General features: G+C 38.0%; 1 protein-coding gene across 6 annotated transcripts in view; it reads right to left on the bottom strand.

Moving 5' to 3' along the window:
* LOC134648953 (RNA-binding protein Musashi homolog Rbp6) overlaps positions 1–25,458 on the bottom strand; it is a 574,404-nt gene that overhangs the window by 188,316 nt on the left and 360,630 nt on the right. For all 6 annotated transcript variants that reach the window (XM_063503621.1, XM_063503618.1, XM_063503616.1 and 3 more), the window contains one exon: positions 7,324–7,416. In XM_063503621.1, coding sequence (XP_063359691.1) covers positions 7,324–7,416 — 93 coding nt within the window. The remainder of the gene's footprint in view (positions 1–7,323; positions 7,417–25,458) is intronic.

The following is a 25,458-nucleotide window of genomic DNA, read 5'->3' as shown; positions in this document are numbered from 1 at the left end:
GAAGAGGTAACGGACAGACATATCTACTTTCGTATTTATAATACGAGAATAAATTAATATGAATTATTAAATAATCACATATTGTAGGTATATATTATAATAAAATAGGGATTACTTGTATTATCATACTGTATTAACTACTAAATATGTTATAATGCACAGCGAGGTTCTATTTTTCTATTTAATCTCTCCTAGTACTGCCACACCCCAATGCCGAGAAAACTATTACATCATTGTCCCACCACATTCCGATTTTATTTCTCTCGGCGAAAGCTCTTGTATCAACAAAATATACGACAATGTAAATGTTTCGCTTCGACTTTCCGAAACTCTTTGTTTTTAGGCAAATAGAGGAACAAGACGGATTTGAATGTAATAAAGGCACTTTCAGTGACTTGTTTTGGTTAAAATAGGTAATCCACGCCCGAAAACTATACTTAACAAATGAACTAAACCTTAACGACTGCAGCGAAAGAAACCATAGGAAAAAAAGAACTTAGAGAAAATTGTATCCTGAAGTTAAATAACTCTTTTAACACATAACGAGTACTTACACTAATGGTTACCTGCTCATGTGAACGATTTAAAAGAGTATTTCAGACAAGAAGGAGGAAATATTAAATTACACCCTATTGAACCATATTTTAAAAGAGAAGTTCCTTAAGGGGTCATTACGTGGTCCTGTAAAATCGTTCGGAGCGTAATTAGTTCGCCATTTGCTTAATATATTGGCACTCCTGCTACCCAACTCGCTTCAATGCCGATGCAAACGAAAAAGCAAAAAAAGTAAAGTCTATTTAGAAAAATGTGCTCGTAATCATTAGAGCCAGAGCTGTTTGAGTTCCTTTTAGCAAGTGCATTTTATTTCTGAATTTTAATTTAATCTGAATCATAATTTAAATTTTTGCTTACCATAAAAGAAATACAGTTGAATCAATCAGGGCTTGAACAGTCTGTCTGGTCTTGCTGTCCGTCGTGAAATGATCTTATTTTGTCGTGTCGTTGTCATGTCTAATTTTGAATTTAAATGTCCGTAGTTCCAAATATGTATGTCAGCCAGTCAGTCAGTTGGTCTATGTCAGGTCGCCACGGAGGTTGGAAGCCACGACAGGGCTGTTAACTTTCCCATTATTCACCTTTCACCCAAAATATAATATATCTATCTGTTATTATTGAGTTCGTTTCATTAGAATTAGTACCGTGCTTTCTATCATTATTGCAGTAACTTTGAAGTGGTATTGAAACAATTTATTCTACTGAAATTCAATGTTTTTGTTATCAAACACAAATTTATCTAAAGCGCACTGACTGCTGAAAGATTTTTAACTTATCCGTTTTGAGAAATCTAAACTTTGGTAATAACATGAAGTAGGTCGGTAATGTAGTAGCACTTAATTCCTACTTTATGGATTGTAGGAGTCATAAAAACCTCCAATTAGGTCGCCATTAAGTTAATATAATGCCATCGAAAAAATTCAAGTTTCTTTCTTAACGTAACTTTGAGGCAGTCCGATAAAACTTAAGTAGGTAGACTCAATTCTTATTAAAAAGTGTTATTAAGAAGTTTATAATGGTAGAAGCAAAGAATAATATTTCAGTTCTAGTATCTAACTCGACATGTGAACATAAAACAGTTATGCAAAAGCCTATACAAATTACATGCCACAACTCGAGTGTCGTTGGTGGCCAGGGCTTTAGCAGCCTTCGATCACCCGTCAGCGCATAACCAAATTAGAGCAATTTAAGTCAGGAAATTGGAAGCGCTATCGGCCGTTCGATGCACCGCCGTTGCAACGGGGTGCGCCTCTACCGCCACTGGCATTTCAGACATCCACCGTTTCAGCAACCGTGTCTAATGTCTGAACAATGCACGAATCTGGACAGACAGATCCGAACGGACCCGAAGATAAACTACAACCGTGGCGCGTTGTAACAACTGATTGATATACGGTTTGCGATGATATCGTACCTAGCTATAGAAGTAGGCTACAGCTAAGCCGAATTCCGGGCCCGCTTCAGTTACAGTTCGAGTGCTGTTGACAGTAAGCTATGTTTAGTTAGTGTTGTGAGCGATAAGAGACGAATAGGGATCCAGTTACATTTGTTTGTTTTGATAAACCTATCTGCTGAATCCGTTTACATTTTTCCCGGCAGTAGTTTTTAGTCTTTTAAAGTGCTAGTCTGTAAATGAAAGCGGAAATGACAGGATGTTATTGAATTTGCTTTTAGAATGCGTACAAATTAATAAATGAATAAACGACTAACAGCTATTAGACCCGACCCTTCTGCACAAACATTTTACTTACGGTAAGGTGGAGTAAATATAAGACACGGGTAAAAATAAGACATAAATACTTATCATTTTCAGCATTAACATACCTATATTAAATTTAACATTAAATACATCACGTTGTAAGGCAAATATTACGGGCTATATGAAATGCCAAAGCGGGTCGCCGTTGTTATAAATATTCATTATTATTTTTGATGAGATTGGCCGATATTTTCGCTGCATGTAAGTTTGTTACGTCATGAATATGGGTATCAAGCTGATAATAATCTGTTTGATGCGGAAAATTCCGCAAGTGGACCGGAACAGTTCGATTTGGGGAAGGGCATTGCGCGGTTGTAGCTAATCCGAATGAATGTACATATGTATAGGCTGTGTAAGTGTGTAGCCGTGAACATTTTTATGAAATGATTTAAATTTATTTTTAAATTGTGTGTACCTTTTTCCTAAGTATTCTTGAATGATTTAAATATTTTAACATACCGACATAATACAATTATCTGTAAGTATTTAGTAGCAAACTAAAAAAAAACATCGACTCGAGTAGTAATTTGCGACATAATGACATAACTTCATCAAGACAGTTGATCAGAGATATCTTGTTTTCTCACCTGAAACATTTCAAGTTTGTTCACACAGCTGAAAAGCACAAGGCAACTCGCACAAACACCTGGTACGCCATTTGCAACTGTGTACGGAATTCCGGCATGCAGTTGCAGTCAAGAGAACATGTCGATAGCCCATACAAAGTTAAGGAGCATAAGTTAAGATAATAACAAGTAATCGTGCAAGTTGGAGCACGATGCAACACTTGCGTACGAGCTCAGAGCGAGCCGGTCAGAGTTTGGACTCGCTCGACGGTAAAACAATGGCGAATCAAGCATGCAACGGAACTTTCTCAAAGACACCCTCTTGTGCGTGCGACGCTTAGCGAACGCTCGGTCGCTAACTTTATATTGGTTAGGAAACTTCATCGTTAGCCGAGCTTAGAACCAGGCGAGGCGCCCGATTTGCAAGAAAGCACATTTTGATAATTATTACCAAAGTCAAGAGTAAATAAATAACTTTTTCTTTGCTGTGATATTAATGCGCTAAGACATACTTAATATAGTTCAATGTAAAAGAATAACTCATTTATCTCGTGGCGCTAAATTAAAATATAATCATAATACAAACGGATACTCGAAAAAACAGTTACGGAGAAAGTATATTTTTATTTAAGCATCACAACCAAAATTGTTGAGAATAAAGTTGTCCGCTTAACATTAAATAAGATCGTTTTAGCGAAGCAGATAGACAGATAAAGACGGCATACATTTTCATGAGAACAGAAAAAATAAAATGTAAGCAATCTGCGGCAAACTTGTGAGGGCTAAGAGTCTGTCGAGATTGGCAGACGCGAACACTCGGGGAGCAATGACGCAAGCGACACGGGGTGTGCTTCAAGATGACACCTACACCCCGACCCCTGGGGTAAACATTACAAACAACAAACTCGGCTAGATAACACTTAATCGACGCAGTCTACAGAGATTACACCGGTCGTTCGGCTAATTAATTTTTAAGCATCTCGGAGCCGGTAACCGGCATTCGACTTTCAAATGAATTAGAACGCTAAGTAGGTTCTGCTTGAATGCTTAAAACGAGTATATTGAAAAACTTCTGCAAAACTAGTAAACCAATATAGAGCTAGTTATTTTATGCCTACAAGAATGTGACACATGTTGTAACAAGAGAAAACTATTTAATTTGTTAACAAAACAACTTAAAGTAAACTGTAATTAAGACGATCCTTTTCATAAGTGTAACAATTCACCCGAAATTAATTTATGAGACGAGGTTAGGGCGCGCGTACGTTATTAAATTACAGAAATTTATTTCCTTCAACGTTTTTCTTACACATATTCGTAATTTCTAACGGCTAGGAAAAAGCAACATGAAAAGCTACTCGTAATTAGCCTACGTACCTAATTAAAGCAATCAAGAACCCTAAAGTAGATAATGTTTTATTCTTTAGGTGCCGTTAAATTCAACCAGGGGAATCTATTTCTGTCTTCTTAATAAACCAATGAATGACCAAATATACAAAAGTCGTACACAAATTCGTGCCTCGAATTTGACAACTAATGTAGATTGCGTTGTATGGCTCCATAGATTATCCGGTGAAAAGTTGGCGCTTTAAAATTCATTAACTACAAAACATATGGTATTTGCCCGTTTAGCTGTCAAACGGGTGTTCACGTGTTCGTGACGATTTTTTCTTGCACTTCACATGTCTTCTTTTATATTTATGTGAGAATATAACCCTCTTTGTTTTTTGTATTATAGTGCTGAAACCGTCTTTATTTTACTGGACCACAGCTGTGCCGATTAAACCGAAGGCACGTTATCTCCATAACTCTTTAGCTTAACTCCTTAGTTCCACTTAAAAGTTCCAAATGGAGGGAATTTTATGGAAGAATGATGTCAAGGGAATATCTCTAGAAGCAACCGATAGTAAGCGTGCGATAACGAACACTATTGAAGCGAATGAAAGTTGCACCGACCGATCAGGCCATAAATACTACTAATACTTGAAAGGGCACTGCCAAGCAGCTTTCATCAGAAAATTCTCCATTATCTGGAGGAAATCGTTACCGGGGTTGAACCTCGCCCACCCTTCGGTCCCGACCCAACGTGCTCCTTTCATTTACGGCGGCGTTGCGTGCACGCGTGCCCGCGGCCTTTGCTTCAGGTGGGCGTAGTCATTGTGTTCGGTATTTAAGGGGCTCATTTGATATTCTGAGACAGTTTGCATTCGGAAAGCTCGCACGTGGGGTGGGCCGGGGCCGTATCGAGACATCGGAGCCACGGAGCACGCACACATCGCCAGTAGTGTCGGGAGCTGGCCGCACCGGGCCGGCTCACGGTGCCGCACGTGCCGCGTCGTGCCGCCGCCGGCACGCCACCTCGCCTCGTATCGTAGCTAGCTCCCACGCACACGCACGCACCTAGATTGCGCCGAGTTACTGAGCTCATTGCGCAATGTTTATCCACAAATACACTAATGAAGGCACCTACAAAAGCGACTGGATTGTTAATTAAACTTGCTCAAAATGTGACACCCTTACGAAATGATGCCGAGTTGGGAGCACAGTGCACGGCTTGAATGTTATTGAATTAATTTGTAATCAGAATTCTCCGTGTGCGTTCTTGGATGTAATAATGGTATTAATTTATTTTGCCGCGTTAGTAGTACATACCCTTTAGGCTTGCTAAGTAACGTTTTGTGTAATCGTTGGTTTTGATAATAAACACAGCATGTCAAGGTCGACCTAATTTACAAGTGACCTTAAAAGTCACATTTTTGCCCCGACAAAAAATAAAAGCAGTATTATCTAAAATACTTTCTTAACTATTTTGTAAATACAGTTTACAGAAGCCGGTTTATTAAAAAGCTACCTATGTACACCGTCCTGTTAAGTACACGTCAGCCGGTTTTCCTTCCTCCCGTTTAATTAGATTAATTGCGGTTACACAATATTTCGTAGACGCAAAAAGTAATTCAAAAGACCCCATCATTAGGCCTCTGACTAAAAGGAATAACCATTCCCTTAATCATTATTCTTAAAAGTCTTCATTAAATTCCTTTTATCTCTCTCAGGATATTTCCTTCGGTCGGCATCAATCACATCGAAAAACTCGTTGGCTCGTTATTCTAAACTCTCATAATAGGTAATGAAGGTCTTGATCGGCCGGCGCGGGCGACTGGCAGGCACCGATTACTTTGAGGGCCGGCACAATGACTCCCCGGCTGTAGCCAATGTTGAATTCTGAAAAGTCCCTTAGTCTGCATCCACGATGGATACGGGGCTAATTACTACGAAACTGCTATAGATACCTGCGCGGCCGCCAGACAAAGACCAACTTATCGCAGACTCCCAGGCAGGCAGGCGCGGAAAAGGCGTTAATGGAATATATACTTTAATGACAAATATCAGGGCTCGATTTTGCCCATCGCCGCGCCGCTTTAGCGCCGACCGATGGTGTTAAGACGGCAGCCTCATTCAATGTCGATCTAAGACAATAATGAGACAAGGCAAATTGTTCTTTGATCGACATCTTTGTATTGGTATTGACTTCAACATTAACAATACTGTGGAAATGTTATATTTTTGCTGGTAATGTAGGTACCTAGTTATGACAGTTTTAAATTTAAAAGGATTGTACGGCGTTAACTCTCAGTTTTGCATATTTTACTCAGTATTTCATTCATCATATATTCAATATTAACAAATTTTATTGGGTATCCAACAAAAACTATACAATACGCAAATGTTTTTAATCTGATCTGTTTATCTTCGGAACCGAAGTAAGCGAGCATGAAATAGTCATAACACAGTTTGCGACTTTGACAGACACGCCTTAATTCGCGGGTAACGTGTTTAATATTATGTGCACGAAATGATTTAGCTGCGGGCAAATTTAGGGTTGGCTAATAACAACTGAGACATGACAGCACCAATTCAGTACACTTTTCCAAAAAGTTCGATGTAAATTAAATTTCGCGAGTGAAGTTGGCATAAGTTCGCGCCTTCGACGCTGACATGTCTCACGCAACATGTCAGCATTCCTCCTGCGTCTTGCTAACAAATATAAGATACAGAAATAACTAGGTACTTATATCAAAAACTTTCAATGTAATAACTTAAACTAAATAAATGTCATCTTTGTTGCAATAAGTTGGCAGTACTCGCCTCCGGGAAATAGGAATCGCTATGAAACATTGCAAACTAAAATGTGCTCACTACTGTCTTCCATAGAGGCGCGGCCTATTAAAAAAAAGTGATTGTTTAAGAAAACGGGACGTAGTCGCAATGCCGTCATCGAAACGTCAGAGGTAATTTTAAAACTTAATTATACGCGATTAAGCCCCGCTTTCCGTATCACTGCTTGTCGCTTTCATATCCCATAGATAATATTCATATAGGTACTTTACATTTAAAAACCTATTCATTGAACCAGGACGTAATATAGAAAGAAAATGTACTTACCGGGCCAAACTGTTCGAAGTAATTCTTTACGTCTTCCAGCGTTGTGGGTGCTGATAATCCTCCTACGAAGATTTTCTTTGTCCTGGTCACCATCTGAAACAAAACATTTATATTCATTAAAAATATGTACCTGGCTGTCTATGCTGGCAGATTTCAAATTATTCACTAAAGCATCAAGATTAAGTACAAACAAGAAGTCTAGCAAATAAAGGGGTATTTTTAATCGTTTTTTGAAGGCGTCCACGAATTAAAATTTTACAGTAAGTATGTATGTTTGAGTTCAGTGGGTACTTTTTTCTGTTCCTGTTGACAGCTAGAGTAATTTAATATTTTTTAAGAAAATCATAATTATATAATGATGGGTTAAATAGTTGGTCCCATCTGGTCGCCATCTTCATTAAAACTCGGTATGTTTGAGGATTGCAAAGTTTCAAGACTGTGCGCCGTAACAAGCGGGCGGACTTGAATCTTGACCTTACTTTATAAAATTGCAGTACATTTTTATTCTTTATTCTGCTAGGGTTTCTTGTGAAGTGTAGTGTTGCCATGTAATAAAACTAGATCAAGAAAGTCTTATGTTAAACAAAATGAAACGTACACTTTCTTTGCTTACCTATTCCAATTAAATTTGTTATCATTAATTGTCTGCTCTATATATTTTTGGCATTATTTGAACCTCTATGCTCAGTACGAGATTTTTTCTCTAAATGCACATTTTGCAGACAAAGGAATCCATTAAAATCTAGTGATATTTCAATAAATATTTTTATAAATAAAAATGGATTTATGTGAATGGAAATGTGATATGAAAAATGGAAATGTGTTGCACGGTGAAAAATGTAGAAAAGCTTACGAAATAGCGGTTTGGTTTTTACATGTTTCACTTAATCTGTTTTTAAGTTCGATTTATGCTCTGTTTAAAATAAATATGTAACCGCAAAACCCGTTTTTAATGAAAACGCGTTTCCCTAGTTAAAATTAGTTTTCCGTGTCACCTCAGTGAAAACGCGTTTTCACTATTTAAAACTAGCATTACGTCTCCGTAAAATTAGTATTAGAAACCAGTTTTTACTAGACGATGCAAATATAATGCTGTATTATTATGGATTTATGCACAGCTATTTTACTTTTTGTCAGTTAAAAATGGTTTTAAGATTGTATAAAGTATATACTTTAAGAGTTAAAGCGTAGACGTTTATAGCGGATTTCATTATAACGTCAATATCGTTGGCTCGTTGTCAAAGGACGAGCCTGTTTCTTCTTGAATATTTATGCCAGTAATAACGAGCAAAAAAAGCATGCGACTAGCTAACAATGGGGATTTTAGGTATTCGGCGCCGGTGATAGAGCCGGCAGTGGAAAATGAAAACAAAACTGCACAGAAGCCAATTAATTTTACGAAACTTACAAAAGACCCGTCATTTTATATTATTTATGAATATTTAATTTAACTTGTAACATTGTTATATAACAACGAATATTTCAATTAGACTTTTGTGCTTCGGTAATGGTTTGTGTTTTGTGAATATCCGAAATAACGTCCTCATATATACTTAAGTACATATTTGTGCTGTTTTCGAAATTAGAAGATTTCAAATTATGTGTCTTTATTGACGTCGCATCAGTATTGACGTTGTTTTGACTACCGTTGAGGTACTGACTAATATTCCCGAATAGGTACCTACAAATGTTGTAAATTGTGACATACATCAGCATGTAAGGTTTAACGAATTCACATTAGATCTATGTAGATATGCTCAACATTAGAAACTAGACTTAATTAACAGGTGACTGTTAGTTGCACTCAAGATATGGTAAGGACATGCAACACTCGGGAAGTTTATTTAAATACCAATTGTAGATAAATAGGGTTTCTGAATAAATCGTGTTTTACTAGTTAATTTTTGCATTTTGTTTTAATAATTATAACGTAATATCTTCCGCCAGATATTTTTTCCGCATCGAAGTTGTTAAAAACTTCCGAAAGCCAGCAATTACCGTACAATCTAACCGGTAAAATCACTAAAGTCAAACAAAACAACCAACCGCGAGCTGTCAACGCGATACTTTCTCAATTCTACCACTTCAAACTCAAACTCTTTGTATTATAATATAGCATATATTTATATTGCAGTTACAAGGCAGTCATATATGTACATATCTATATTGTATAATGTTTTTCGTGATCATCATCTTCCTCGCGTTGTCCCGGCATTTTGCCACGGCTCATGGGAGCCTGAGGTCCGCTTGGCAACTAATCCCAGTAATTGGCGTGGGCACTAGTTTTTACGAAAGCGACTGCCAGTGCCATCTGACCTTCCAACCCAGAGGGTAAACTAGGCCCGTATTGGGATTAGTCCGGTTTCCTCACGATGTTTTCCTTCACCGAAAAGCAACTGGTAAATATCAAATGATATTTCGTACATAAGTTCCGAAAAACTCATTGGTACGAGCCAGGGTTCGAACCCGCGACCTCCGGATTGCAAGTCGCACGCTATTAGGCCACCAGCGCTTCATCATGTTTTTCGTGATATAAATTGAAAAATAAAGTTAGTCATTCTGTACCTGTGTACCAAAATTTATTACATTTTTAGCGCTAAAATTCTGTTGATAAAATATAATAGCTGTGTAGAAACTGAATATAACAAGATTCGGAAACATAATCTAACTAATATAAGTAAGTGAGGCGCTTCGGAGTTCTATGACGATCCCAAACGAAATCACACTCAAATATAAATGACAAGAAAGTGTCTCCGCCCGGTCCGCTACGTGTCCAAGTGGCGGTCCCCTCCCTAGCACCCCCGTCTCTCCCGTAAATCTCGAGTGTGACAACATATCCCGCTTCCCCCGTGTCGGTGTCTGTATAAACCATCGATTTTAATTTTTGTGAAATGATGCCATTTCTGATGTCCTTTGCAACTTACTACGAAGTTCAATTTCAATAGTGGCGCGTAAATGGGCGTTTTTTTTTTGTTGTCCCCTACACTTTTTTTTCAAATTTGGGATTTTTTTGTTATTTCTACTCAGAATAACGAGCTCTTTCTATTCTAATAGGAGAAAAAAAGTGTCCCAAAATTTCCATACATCTTTCCATTCCGCGACCGCCATACAAAGTCTATAAAAAATGGTGACGTAATGTAAATAAAAACCTTCGGACACTTTTTTTTTCCTATTAGGATAGAAAGAGCTCGTGATTCTGAGTAGAAATAACATAAAAAATCCCAAATTTGAAAAAAAAGTGTAGGGGACAACAAAAAAAAAACGCTTAAATCTAGATATATTTTTATTTAGACCATCGATCACTTAATTAATTTATACTAAATATCAATAGCATACCTACTTTCAAGAAATGGTCTTACATCATTAACGCATTACCTATTCGATTTTTTTACACTGAGTTTACCACTGTTTTCTTTCTCGCAAGAAAACGATTTTGCAGGATAGAACTCATTATTACATTAAATCACCCCACCGTAATCTCACGGATGAAATCGATGTGATATTCAAAATAAATAAACCAATGGGCGATAATATCGCGCGTGGGACCGATTTGTCCCGCATCGATAACTGGTCCGATCTTGAATGGATCACGTTTCGCTTCATTCATTCGTTCAATCGATATTTGCAATTTTAATCATCGATACACTAGCTGATACATTAAGGTTAATTAATAAAATACCTATTGGATAGAACTTTACTGTTAATTAATTGTCAAATCAACAAATGTCACTAAAATAACTTAAACACAATACTTTCCTTGTCAAACAAGTTTAACCAAACGTGAGCCTCAAAGAGCGACAAAGTGCAACTTTATTTTTTCGCTATATCTGTAAATTAGGTTAAATATTACTAAAACAATAAATAAAAATTTGATAAAGCGGCATTTATTAGTGGGATTGTAAAGGGCGGCCCCGCGGGAGCGAGTGTCAGGTTTACCGGCGGCCGTCAGCCGAAACTGTTGGCAATTACCTTAAATGTGGACAACGCAGTTTACTCCACTGGGAACATTATTATTCACCGCATATCCAATTTTTGGCCTACCCTAAATTGGGTCGCAACCTGTGATTGCCGGACGTAATCGCCTCCTGACTTGTTTCTACAAACCTGGTTCCTTGAGTAAACTTCATTGCTGATGGTTATCAATTAATTAAATAGGTATTTTTTTTTAATGAAAAAACTAAAGCTATGATTAAAATGGTTTCTAAAATTTGTCCACGTTCTAGCGTCATAATTCAAAATTTTCAAACATGTTTACGGCAGATACAAGAGCGCCGCTTGGCCAAACGACATTATCCACCCCCTCGTTAACAACAGTCGGTCACCGCAGTCGTTTCGTTGTGAAAAATACAACAATTTAATTTAGTCTAACTTGACCGGAGGCGGCGGCAAACACCGAACGGTCGTAGCACGACAAAAACATACACACATCAATTACAACACGACCACCCGAGCCACGCCACGAGCGTCCCTCGCGACTGCGGGATCGCGAGCGCGTCCGCGTGTCCACGTTCGCACGACATCCGTTTACAATATCCCGGGCCATTTCCAAATAATAATTTAATACAAAATGATTCAAATGCAAACTTTTAAGAACACGCATGTATAGTAGTTGCGATGCTTATTTCGATATTTAAAACTAAATTGTCACAGCGCAATGCATCAAAACACATTTAATTTGAATTTAATTCCAACCTGAGTCGCCAGTTGCTAATCATAAAAATTTAACATATTGGAATTATATTAGCATAGTATGAAAGTTATTTCTGACTCATTAAATAAAAATAAAATTTTACCCTCACGCTAATTTAACCCATTAGGATTTAAATTCAATTCGAATTGAATTGTTTGTAGAATACAGGCCTACAAGTATGTATTGGCAATACATTGTCGGTTGTTACGCATAAATTGCTGTCGCACTTCTGTTACTCATCGCTTGCTATTCATTCATAATTTTAGAGCTCTACTCTACCCAGTGGATGTAACAACGATGTAATTAAGAACATGTTTTGCATCCTTTATTATTATTATACTTGTCGTAACAGATATAAATGTGTCAATTATATATGTGACTACTGTACCTACCAGAAATTAAACATAGGCATGAATGACTTGAAATCATGCTGAACGGGGCTCTCTGACTGTATGATCTAATAATTATTAGCCTGATTATTTGTGCACCTATATGATTGAAATAGGTACAGTAGCAGGATTAGTGATCTATCTATCGAATATATCGGTCAGATTAAAACAGTCGTTATAGCAAATTTATTATATTTGTATTACACCAATACATTAGATACGTGGGTATTAAAATGGACGTTTCAATTCTTAATTATTAGTGTTTCAGTTGAAATACAGGGTAATAAATGCTAACATGGATTTCGGATATTATTCACCTGGAAACGCGTACAGACTCTAACTCAATTCATAATGTGCCATGCACGCTGCGTCGGTGAAATTTTTATGTTTCCACCTGTATCCCCCAACGCTCTGCATCTAAAGGTATGCACCCAACGTCAGCACTCACGCTATTACTTTGAATGTAAAACCATTTTAAACTGTGAAGGTTATTTGATTAATCTCTTTTTATGATGCTTTTGAAATTAGACTCTGTATACCTTTTATATTTATTATTATGATATGACAAAGTCCTGTTAGGAGGGTATTAATTAGTTTCCATCCAAAGACAATTTTGCGATCACCCGTCGCCACACAAAGGTCGCTCCAACGCTGACGTTGCGTTTTATTTTTATGTTTGCTCCCGGCGTCTGGTCTGCCTATCCGTTCTTTGTCTTCCTGAATAAATGCGTGCTTTGAGCTACACGCATCTACTACAAGACTTGTGACATAGAAATTGACCTTACTGAAATACATGTTTTTGTCATGGACCCTACCTTTATACATATATATTATGTATGTGTTATACCTACTAAAATGAAGTAGTATAATTCTGAGTAAAAAACTACGGCGCATACTAGAAATTAACTTTGTACCACTTAACAAATTTATAAGTTTGGTTTAAAGAGATTTTAAAGAATACTGGTTTAAAGAGATTTTAAAGAATACATCACAACTTCCGACGTTTGTTTGAATATATCGCAATATATTCACGATATTACGTAAGACGGGGAACACATTTACCTTGAGCGCAGTGAGCATTCCACATAGATAGCAGATGATCCCGTCTCGTCGTGTCGCACACCTTATCTGGTTCACAGCTCATTAGGTCCGCACGGAGCGGCTGCGAGCAGACCTGTGCCATTTGTAACAATTCAAGGACCGCAGGATGGCAAATGGTGATTCCCAGGGCTTACTGTGCCAGTCTCGTTACTTCAGTCGCAACTCGCAGTCTCCCTCCATGCGACGTGAAATAACTACGCGGCTAAGGCGTGCGACATCAACCGACGCAAGACACTAACCGCGTACGTTCTAAATGGCAGACATTAACAAAACGTTATTGCTTCTCGGCTTCACTAGCACTTGCACAGTATTAATCTCTATCTCGTTCTGATGTTCACTATCTGACGCTTTGTAGACTAGTTAATTCCTAGAATAGCTCGACTTGGCTCAGGCACGTATTGTTATTCGAAGGTGAGTCGATTTTGGTATAGATAATCGTGACTGTGAAGTGGATTAATGCAAGTGTTTGTACGTAAAGTACCCTTGTTTGCGTATAATAACTATTAGAAGATTACACCGAATATTTTTACAATATTTTATGCTCAGTTATTAACACATGCTGTGAATAAAATATATACTTAGGGGTTACGTTTCCTTTCAATATCTGAGAAAGCAAGCACAAACAAGTAAAATACGAAAGAAAAAGCGAATGCATGTAAATGAGCAAACTTCTTAGAATTACGTGAGCTGAATAAATAACGACTGATCGATGGGTTGATAAGCCCATGATTTTTTTAAGAAGATTCTATGCAACGGAGAAACATATGAAATTCGTATCTATTCTGAAGTTTAGACGTTATATTAGTCTTTTGGGATCTTTACACTAGTAGGTTTACAATGCCTTAACCCCGAAATCCAAAGGACTACTTGTTTCAATTTTGTAGCAAACGCACTAGTAGTTTAAATATTTCACTATATATATTTAGATATGAAGGCTAGCTAACATAAATATCGAAATGCCGTTGTGTAAAATCCTTTGATAGCGGTACACGCTCTTACACGAGGGTTACAAAACAAAAGGCACATTTTAGCCGTCTAAAACCGTCATCGAATCCCATTGAAACACATTGAAATGACTCCATTTCCTTGAATGTTCGGCGTTTATATCGTAGTAGGTGTGCATGTACTTGCCTTTCTTTTTGCAGTCTCGCCCAATGAGTGGATGAAAGCGAGACGTCAAGCCGCATTGCCGCTTACTCCCCCATCTTTGCTAAATGCAAAAAACCGGCCAAGTGCGAGTCGGACTCGCGCACGGAGGGTTCCGCACCATCAACCAAAAATAGAGCAAAATAAGCAAAAAACGGTCACCCATCCAAGTACTGACCCCGCCCGATGTTGCTTAACTTCGGTCAAAAATCACGTTTGTTGTATGGGAGCCCCACTTAAACCTTTATTTTATTCTGTTTTTAGTATTTGTTGTTATAGCGGCAACAGAAATACATCATCTGTGAAAATTTCAACTGTCTAGCTATCACGGTTCGTGCCTGGTGACAGACGGACGGACGGACGGACAGCGGAGTCTTAGTAATAGGGTCCCGTTTTTACCCTTTGGGTACGGAACCCTAAAAACCTACGCTCATGCTAACCCTAACCTATTGTTAAGACTCGCTGAGAATGTTTTATTTCGAATATGCAGACAGGAACGCTGAATATAATATCGACACGAGAATCAAAGACCGACATAACTGCGCTAGATTCCTGTAATTTGACGCAGTACTACGTAGTCTAAACTAAATTATGTCTGATCGAGTTTCAAATAAGTGAAATTCAAATAAACATTCAATGGTAGACTACTTAATTCGAGATATCTCTTGTGAATCGGAATTACATACCAAGGTGTGTGGTAATGTTTGAGCACGCAAAGCAATTTATGCAGAACTTTGTTGTAATAACAGCGCTCAAGATTTTCGGCTTTTATTATAAATGAATTCTTGAATATGGTTGATGAGAAGGTTTAGTAAATACCTAAAGCGCAAAGATTTTCGGCCTGATTCGGATTTTGTAATAGACATCTGTTAGATATATTTTAGACATCGCCAAGATATGATAACGATATGTTTAAGATCTAACCTGTCAAATTTGACATTTCCGCGATTCTGGAGATACTCTTGAACGATTTCCGCAAGATATTACTTAGAGATCTAATTCACATCTAATAGATATCTAACACGATCTATCGTAAAAGTGACATTGGTTGCCCGAATTGCGCTGCAAAAGAGAACTAGTTGAAATCTAAACTATAACGTATCTAGAATGGATCTAGTACGTGCCGTCTCTTGTGAATATCTTGAAGTTCGAATACGGCAGTTAATCTCCATTACGAGTAAAAGAGAAGGACATGAGGTATTTCGAGTTTATTTATTTATTTTTGCTACGCATAATCAAATAAAACTTGATTTTATGTTTCGAGTCAAATTATAAGCGGAGGGGAGAGTGAAATAAAAAAGTGAATAATGAATGCGGAGGCCAAAACCGGGACCGCGCGACCGGAGCAATTATTTTGTTTCGAGTGCCATCAACACGGTACGTTCTTTCAAATTTTCATACATTAAGCAAATGTCGAGAATTTGCAACAAGGTCCTAATTGTACTAAGCCTCTGCAGCTTCACATTAATACACAAGTAAGCCAGGAGATCACGGGTTCAATTAAAATTTTCACATTTTTGGCATACAACTGATATTACATACCAACCGATTCTATAGTCTACAGACCGATACTCAAATCAGTAAATGTATTAATGTGTGTGTAATGTGTGTGTTTGTGAACGACTGAACCATTTATTGTTCAAAGCAATAATAATACTCTGGGTGTAAAATAGTTGTGCAATTTTATCAAAGTTGCGGTTTCAACATTAATATCAAACAGTGGCAATATTACTGTTTACTCGCTCAACTTTATAGCGCTATTAAATTTTAGAGAAATTTGTAAAGTGTAGATACCATTTTCTTCTTTACTATACAAGAAGTAATGGCGTCGCGAAACAACTTCTTGCCGTTCTCGTTTCCACACAAAACGTGCTGGGAAATGTATGGCACACCATTCATAAGAGTGAGTAAATAAATACAAACTACAGAAACAAGTGTCATGTATGACGGAGGCTGCCTACAAAACATGCAATCCGTATGAATGATTGCCGTCTGACTGAACTCTATGTGCCTTGTAACCGTATTTTTTTCGAATCCCTAGTAAAAGAAAACGACGTTCCCGACAAAACGACTATGGATTCTGAGTCGTGTTATGTAGGTGTAAGAGTAGTATTCTGTATGACACATGAGGCATTGGGTTGAGCGTTTTCGTCTCCACATGGGTCGATAGTGTTGACGAACAAAATAAGCTCCCCTCGGGTGGGAGCGGTGTCAAGAGGCTATAGGATTAAACTTAAACTGGGTTTGCCCGCAGTTTAATTACATAAAAGGTAGGTAGGTATGTATTCACGTGCGACTTTCGCAAATGTACTGTTCCCTGACACTAAGTTAGAAATTAGTTAATTAAAGTGTACCTACGCGTGGTTTCAGCGCCAAAATTTAAATCTTGTTTCAATTTCACACTCAAACGAGACTAATGGTTCAATGGGTTGTAAAACAAAACGGTATAAAATAAGTTTTGTTACGATGAACTTAATACAATTCGAATTAACAAAGTTGTGTAATATACAAAAGCAGTATACGGAGTAATTTAATAATACAGTTCTGTTGTTTGCGTGCGTTGTAAAGTATAAAGGCCGCACACACACCACGACTATACTAAATTGTGCGTGGCACGGAAAACTTTTACAATTTTATGGCATGGCAAGAGCAGGTCAATAAATTCTTAGCGCTCCTCTCAAACCAAACTTCCTAGAATAAGACGCTGTATTTTAAGATTACGGTATCATAATCCCCATTGAAACTTAATAATGGGTCATAGGAGAAATTTCATTGTATGAGATATGCTTTGCTTTTGATAAGGCTTCGGGTGTTTGTTCTGATTTTATTTGTCAGTTGTAGAAAAAACTTGGTTCGAATAAGGTAGAAAAGCACGCTTACTTAATAATTTAATTATTTTCCTAGATAAAGTTTCTGCTTTTCGGTTTATCGCGTGTAAAGTTTGCAATACTGTCTCATATTGGCACTTGTATAGGAAGGTTTGAATTACAAGGTCTTTAAAAGTAAGGCAATTAAAAAAAACAAGGGGTTTTTATGAGCAGTTCCAACATTGCGAACATAAAAGTACCCGCTGTACTTGCGGCGCTGACGACGTTTCCGACCAGCTGACACGGGGCAATATGGCGGACTTCCGCGACCGCGAATAACGTCACGTACGCGACTTCTTGTTTGGGATTTTGAATATTTTTTTACCTTTCGTAAGGATTTCCATTGGAAAGTATCTTACCAGTGCAGGTAGCTACTGCAAACATAAGCGTTGGCTGCAAGTTGGCTTATTACATTTAACTCTAAGTATCATTTATTATGACATCTGTCCTGACCTGACTCTTTAATAAAATAAATGAATACATCATTCACGACCTCCAATTCATTGAATGAAAAGAGATTAATTAATTTAACTATGTCTACACTTGAAGGTTAAAACTAAATGTGGTACGCAATATAAAAATGACAATCAAATTGACGACCTTATTCGGATTAATTTTCTATTTAGCTTTTCGTAAACCAAAAAGATCACCGACTCCTAATATATAGCGCGGGGTAAGGCGAGACTCCGCGTGGCGGTAGGTTACGATAAATGCGTTAAGACCGTGGCTACATTTGGATTTAGCGTGCCATTAGACGAAACTCACGTCACGTAGGTAAAGCCTTGGTATTATTTAGCCAAGTCTTACCTATTTATTATGTGCTAATTGTGACAAAATTATTTTCAGTTTGTCTAAAAGAAGTCGCTGATTAGCTATTAAAGCTACCTACTTCGCTTCTACAGGTTAGAATAATTCCTTTCATCAAAATTAAATACATATTATTTTCTCTAAAAACTATGATGTCAAGTGAACTATATTTGATTATGTAAAATGTCTGACTGAGAGTAATAAATAACACTACGTTGGCACTTTGTAAAATTACTCCACAAATGAGATAGCGTCAAATATTTTTGCGCGCTCCGTTATGCAAGATAACTCGTATTGCAGGTAGTTTAAATACTACTGGTTGATTAAAATGTATTTTGTAGGGTTGTGTTTCCCATTTTAAATGTTTATTAAACATATTTGTTATGTACGCTCGGCTGATCTCTATGTATGCAATTCTTATCATCAACTTACTTTAACATTGAACCCATAAAAAAGAAAAGAAAAATATTAAGACGATCCGCGTTCACCAGCTGCCAAATTGAGGCTTAAGCAGTGTTGCAGTTAATTGTAATAAGCTTCGAGCTAGATTGAAGTCCGCTGGTGTGGGAGGGGGTGGGACGTGAACGGGGAAGGGGAAGAGTGTTGCGCAGGCGCATGGCAGCGGGTACTCGAGCACGCGTCGACACTCGAGCGCCCTCGAGCCGGTACTCGGCGCTCGCCGCGTCGAATTGAAAAGATACCTACGCCGACACCGCACTGAATATTCGCTCACGTATCAAAACCGTAAAATGCAAATCTATGCAGTGCGGTTGTCTAGAGTGCTCGCGGGCGCGATTCATCAAATACAATCTACCACGGATTATCACAAATCCAGCGTAGATATGTTTTGATAAAGAGTTTTTGCCTCTTTTAACTGACCAGTAGCAAAAACAGTAGTTTTTGCTACTGTTAAGAACTTCATAATATATATTATTTTAATTTTAAAACTAATTATTTTTACACTTCTCATATTTTTGTAAGCGAATCGAAACTATTTCGAAAATGAAAGCTTCCTTTGTTTCCTGTGAAATTTTCCTGAATTTTCCGAGAATTTATCAAACTGTTTGGAAACTTTCTTGCACAACTTGCACTCTAGCACATCTGTACTTATTAATAAACACGTACGCTGATACTGAATTATTATTAAAGTAAAATAAAAAGTTATACACCTACATAGTGGACAGATTCTTATACCTAGATCGTTGATTGTGTGTATATTACCAATTGCAATATTTGCATTATTTTCTCTTATGTGTATTATTTTCTCACAAAAAGTATAACAAAATCGGTGTCGGAAAAAACGTCTAATCCTGTTCTAATTTAATAAAATTAATTTTGTTAAAAAAAATTAAATCTTAATATTGCTCCTCTAAATTTCGTATTATGAATCTAAATATAAGTAACGGATTCCTTTGTATATTGTTGTGTGTTGTTTGTTTGGCGTATACATGAAATCAAATTACAACATCCATCTCGCTGGCCTAATAGTGTCCCGGACACGTTAATAGAAAACGCAAACGAATGCGGTGCGACATGAGATGGAAGCACAGGGTCACAGGACGCGTCGCCTGTGTTTGCACAGTACCTACCTATGTATCTACGCTACTCCAATTTATAATGCGGACAAGCCACACTGAAATGGATTTACAGCTGCAAACCTGCTTGCCTTTGATGAGGGTCTATTTTCAGATGCGGGCCGAGCGCACCGCAACGTTCCGATATTTCCAGCCGATATATTATTATTACGCTCGAATCCGAATCGATGGCATGTTATAAAATTTATTACGCACTCGTCTCCCCGACGTTTCTTATTTGTAAACAGAGGGCCTACCGCGAACCACGTTCGACGTGTTGCCTCTCTGTCGCACTTGTAAATTCGTACGTAAGTGTGACAGGGAGGCAACACGTCGAACGTGGTTCGCGGTAGGCTCTCAGCGCTTGGGTAACTTCTCGCGAGCCGTCGATGATGTTTGATGTTTCGTTAAAAATAAAGACGACCGTCAATTGACGCGAATAAATCCGTAACTAATTTGTCGAGTGACATGCCGAGGGACGTGGTAAAAATAATTTTTAGCTGGTTTCGACATGAGTTTGTATTAATAAACGTTCAAGAAACGAGGCTTAGAAATTGGTGATCCGATAATAAAAAATCACTAAGGATTAAGAGCGTTCACTGGAAGCCATTTGAAGTGGGGGCTTATACGAATTCAGTATGTCAGAATTCGGCTTGAGTCTGCAGCGTGGAGTTCGATGGCGTTGCAGTCAGATTCAGGTGGCATGTAAAGTTTCGTGTAATCCACTGTAGGTGAACTAAAGTCCGCAGTGTCTTTTAGGCACGCCTACTCTGTATGCAAGCGTTTTCCTGCACATCCGTTGTACGCGACCGCGGCAGGACTTCCGTACACAAAATACTATGTTTATGTTGAGTTCTTTTAGAATTCCTCGTCGCAGTTGACTCTTCGTGCCGACAGCGAACCGGAAATACACATACTTTTAACTTTTCGCTGGGATTATCAAATTCCGTACATTGTATTAAGTTAACGTTGTTTTGATACGAATGCGTACGATGCTGCCATATAGGTAAAGTTTACAATTCAAGGCTTGTAATGTAAGACGTTGTAATTATCTTATTACTAGTCACCGTTTCTTGTATGGTTCTTCTAAACATAAGCATGCGTACGACAGGTAGTGTATGGGTAACATTCCATTTCTGTCCGCAGCTGCACTACTGGTACTGAACGCATCGCTGTTACTGTCAATTTCCATAGTAAAATGAACAGCAGCTGCGGTTGGAAATGGACTGTCACCTTAAGTCCCCTAGTATCGTGAAAGGTAAACACAATAACGCCAGTCGCCTGGATTATCGTATGATGTTAGCCAAGCCGTATTCGACATGCCCAAATATATATTGCTTCACATAGAGCTGTACTGCATCTTGCTACTGTTTTCACGCAAGTGAGTAGGTACATACGCATAATATCCTTGTTTACTGACACGTAAGATTGAATTCCAAACAGAGTTGAAAGGATTAATAAATATGTATTATTGTGGCTAGGTGGTCTTCCAATTTACGAAAAGAGGATATCTCAAAATTGAGCTTGATTAGAGGACTAGCAGCCATATTCGAACTTTAAGATACGTCAAATACTAGAGATTGAAACGATATGGGTTGGTTATGTCAGTGTCAAACAAGTGTCAATCAATCAATCTTTGGGTGTTATGGCTCCATCGATATTGTCGATGATTCCGCCAACGTCAAGGTTTAGGAAGGCACGTGCTTTATGAAGACAATTGACCGGTGAATATCCACGACGCAGTTCACTCAGATGAGAATCGAATGTAGATCTACCTACAACCAGGACAAAACAAACATACATTATTAAAACTAACTACTACAAATACAAGTTATTGTTTTTTATGTGTTTAGCTAAGACGTTCACAAAAGGGGAGGTAACTAATGTAAGGAGGAAATTAATGTTAACCGGACGGGGAATTTTAGGGGGGAGGATGTCATATAAGGGGGTAACGAGACGATTACAATCCCAAAATACGTGTTCGAGAGTACCCTCCGCCAGACCACATTCACATAGAGAGTGGTCTCGAACACGCATCTTTTTTAAGCGAACGGGGGTGCAAACGTGGCCCAGTCGAAGGCGAATGATCGTTGATGTAATGTTCTTCGGCATTAAAAGTGACGCGTTTGTTTGAAGAAACGTCACTTTTGACACTTGTTTGACACTGACATATCCATTCCATATCGTTTCAATCTCTAGTATTTGACGTATCTTAAAGTTCGAATATGGCCGTAGGTCGATTTAGGTACATAAGATTATTTATTTTCCTATACTATTGTTTATTTTATAATTGTCATAAAAATAATCGATCGATATGTCGATAGTTAATAAGGCTTTGATTGCCAATCAGCAGTCACGCAGAAAAAATGATACTTAATTTTTAGTCTTCTAAACACCTCTAATTTTATTTTATTGTGAACCATATCAATAGTATGATATAAACCTGTAATTTTGTATGAATCTCATACTTAGTAACATCACCGCCTTTGCCGCTATACCTACGTATTGTTTTTACCCACTTAGTGTGGGAGTGGCTTAACAAACGAGTGAATAGCGTAGTTCGAGATATTTGCCACGCTAATCTCCATTTTAAGAACGGTCGTGCGATCCTCGAGCCTAGGATTACGGAACTTGCGTGACACTAATTAAGTTGGAATTAAGGCCGAGCCTGTATCAGGAGCCGCGGCGCGAGTTATAAATGAAAGGGTATTACGCGTGTTTACTTATTACACCGAGCTCATAGGAAACTGATAAAGCGTATTATTTTGTTACCGTTTTCTACCTGGACATAGTAGCTGCGACTGGGAGTGGCTGGTGGTGACCTTCATATAATTTTGATTCTAATTCGTTATGATTGAAATTTAATTATTGAAATATTTGCCTATGGTTTAATGAAAAAAAAAACGGGTTGCATTCCGGGAGTGCCGACAGAAGTGAAAGCTCAATGACATCTTACGTCTCGCGAGTTTAACATCTTTTCGCCATCACAAAAAGTGCACAGCGCCGCTAAAGAAGTTTTCACTTCAAAAAATGGACTTGATAGAAAAAGTAACAGAAGTTACACCAAAATCAGTCATCTGCCTGTTGATGAGATAAAAATTTAAAAATTCGTAACGTTAATATGAGTATTTAATGATAATAATTATAAATAAGTATATGCATATTGTTTGTTTGAAGCAGTTAATTCACACCAGCTTTAAAGTGACAGTCCATTTCCAACCGCAGCTGCACTACTGTCAATTTTACTATGGAAACACATTGGATAGTAACAGCGGCGCGTTCAGTACCAGTAGTGCAGCTGCGGTCAGAAATGGAATGTTACCCTTAGTCAATTGATCTATAAGTATAAATAATTTTAGCTGAGCGCCAGTTACGAATGTAAGGTATGTGATTGTATTTTTAGACGGCATCATATTTAATCGCTGATACCATTCAACAGATACACAAAATATCACGTGTTCTAAAATGTGGTTGTTCAAACTTCTAAGATGTTTACAAAATATATAACAATACATTTTTCTCAAAGACTTGTCAATATGATATTCCCATAATCCTTTTGAAGAAGCGTAAAAGTCAAACACAAATCCTACTTTACCGTCACTTGTGTTAAAGTAGGGTACTCACTTTGATGGCTTTTGGGAAACGACAAGTTTTGCAACTTCGGTATTTATCAACTTGCCTATTATGGACTTATTGAAGACATCGTTACGTTGTCGATTTAATTATCTGCGGTCATGTCGGTAGAATGAAAACGAGGATAAACGAAAGAAACGGAAAATAAAGGAATGAAAACAGAATAAGGCAAAGATCGGACATCGATTGAGCGTGGTATTGGGGCCTCGAGTATCCGATGTAAGCTGCGCCCGATCGCCTAATCCCTGTGCTCGGCTAACGGCAGCGGTTAGGCCCTCTACGTAAATTTGTGTAATTTGGAATCCAGGCCAAGTGCCAAGGGATCGGGCGGCTTGGCGGCAATGGTGATTGATATGACGCTGTAGTGAGCAGCGCCTTGCCCAGTCTCCGGGCCGCGGCCCTGTCAGTCTCAGACAGCGCGTTGCATTTGTAATAGGTTACTAGCTTCTAATAATACAATTAATAGGTGAATCATCTACCTTAGAAACGATACCTACATTCTTATAGTTTGTACACCCATAAAACTTTTTAGTAAAACATATTGTGCATTTCGCTGTAACTATGAATTTTTATCAAACAATATTGTCATAAAAGAACAGTTATATGTATTTCTTATCAATTACGAATGTCAATGGCCAATTTGTTATTGAACCCCGAGTATGATGGATCCCAATCTTTATTTGTGTTTATATCAAATGTTTGTGGGACATTTTGTAATAACGTCTAGGGAAACTACATTACACGTTAATGCGAAAGTAATGTCGATAACTAGAACAATATTGAATCCAGCATGTGTGCGCCACCGTCCAGTAGTTACAGGGCAAAAGTTTTGATGCGTCGAGATGCAAATTTCAAATTCTGGCTTCCACAACGCGTTTAAAAGCGATCCATCTCCATTTCATTCCATACAGAATTTATATTACTCGTACGGGTTCCACGGGCGATCGCTCCTCGTACCGCCACGCTACGAGAAACTGAATTTCAAATAGCTACGCAAAACCTGCGGTTGCTCCAGCGCGCTCTTCAATTTCTGCCATTAGTTGCCTTCCGCTTCCCGCAAAATGTACCTGCGCTTACCGTCGCCGTACATCGCCGGCCAAAAAATGGTCAGAGCTAGGGAGGCTGGCGATTTTATGGTACAAAGCTACTATAATCAACGATCGCATAAAAATGCATTAGAAAAATAAAACGGTAACTTGCTTATTTTTGTTTGTTTTGCTAAATTATATAAAGAAAATATTACTAAAATACTAGGGGTCATTAAAGTGCTTGTGACTTGTGACACCCACTGGTGTTGCCACCGCCCATAGGTCGCGGTGGTCGTTTACAAGTTGCACGTTTGCTTGCCACCGTCGTTGTATAAAATAAACAATTATATGTTTGGTTGACACATTTTTTTAAAATTAGTAATACACACAATATGTATACACACATTTAATTTACTAAGCGAGCATTTGTAAAACACGCAGCTGCGATAATAACAGTACACTAAGCCTAACCCTTGAGAAATGTAGTCGAGTCAGGAAACTAAATGGGAAACGAAATAATAGCAGCAAAACCACCTTCAGTTTTGTAAATTACAATAAACCGTGGAGAGATCGTGGGCAGAATTCATGATGGCGGTGCCGGCGACAATAGGCTTAGATTCGGTTGGGCGGCCCGATATCTAGTGCGGATGTGAGCTCTCGCCGGCCATTAACTTAACCCGTTTTACAATTACATCACACGACTAACTGTTTCAAATAAATGGGAATCAAAATAAAACTGACTTTACAGAAAATAATTGTTGTGAATAATTGTAAATAATTATTTGTGTTTCCATTGTACATTTATTCTGAGGTTGTGCAATAAAGAGGATTTGTATTGTATTGTATGCTCGAACCTGACCTTTACTAAAATTGCTTTGTTTGACCGTGTGACCAGCCTCA

The sequence above is a fragment of the Cydia amplana genome, chromosome 6 (genome assembly GCF_948474715.1).
Source record: "Cydia amplana chromosome 6, ilCydAmpl1.1, whole genome shotgun sequence".
In the NCBI taxonomy this organism is placed as follows: Eukaryota; Metazoa; Arthropoda; class Insecta; order Lepidoptera; family Tortricidae; genus Cydia; species Cydia amplana.
The sequence above is the reverse complement of the archived record's forward strand: the minus strand, read 5'-3'. Positions and strand labels throughout refer to the sequence as shown.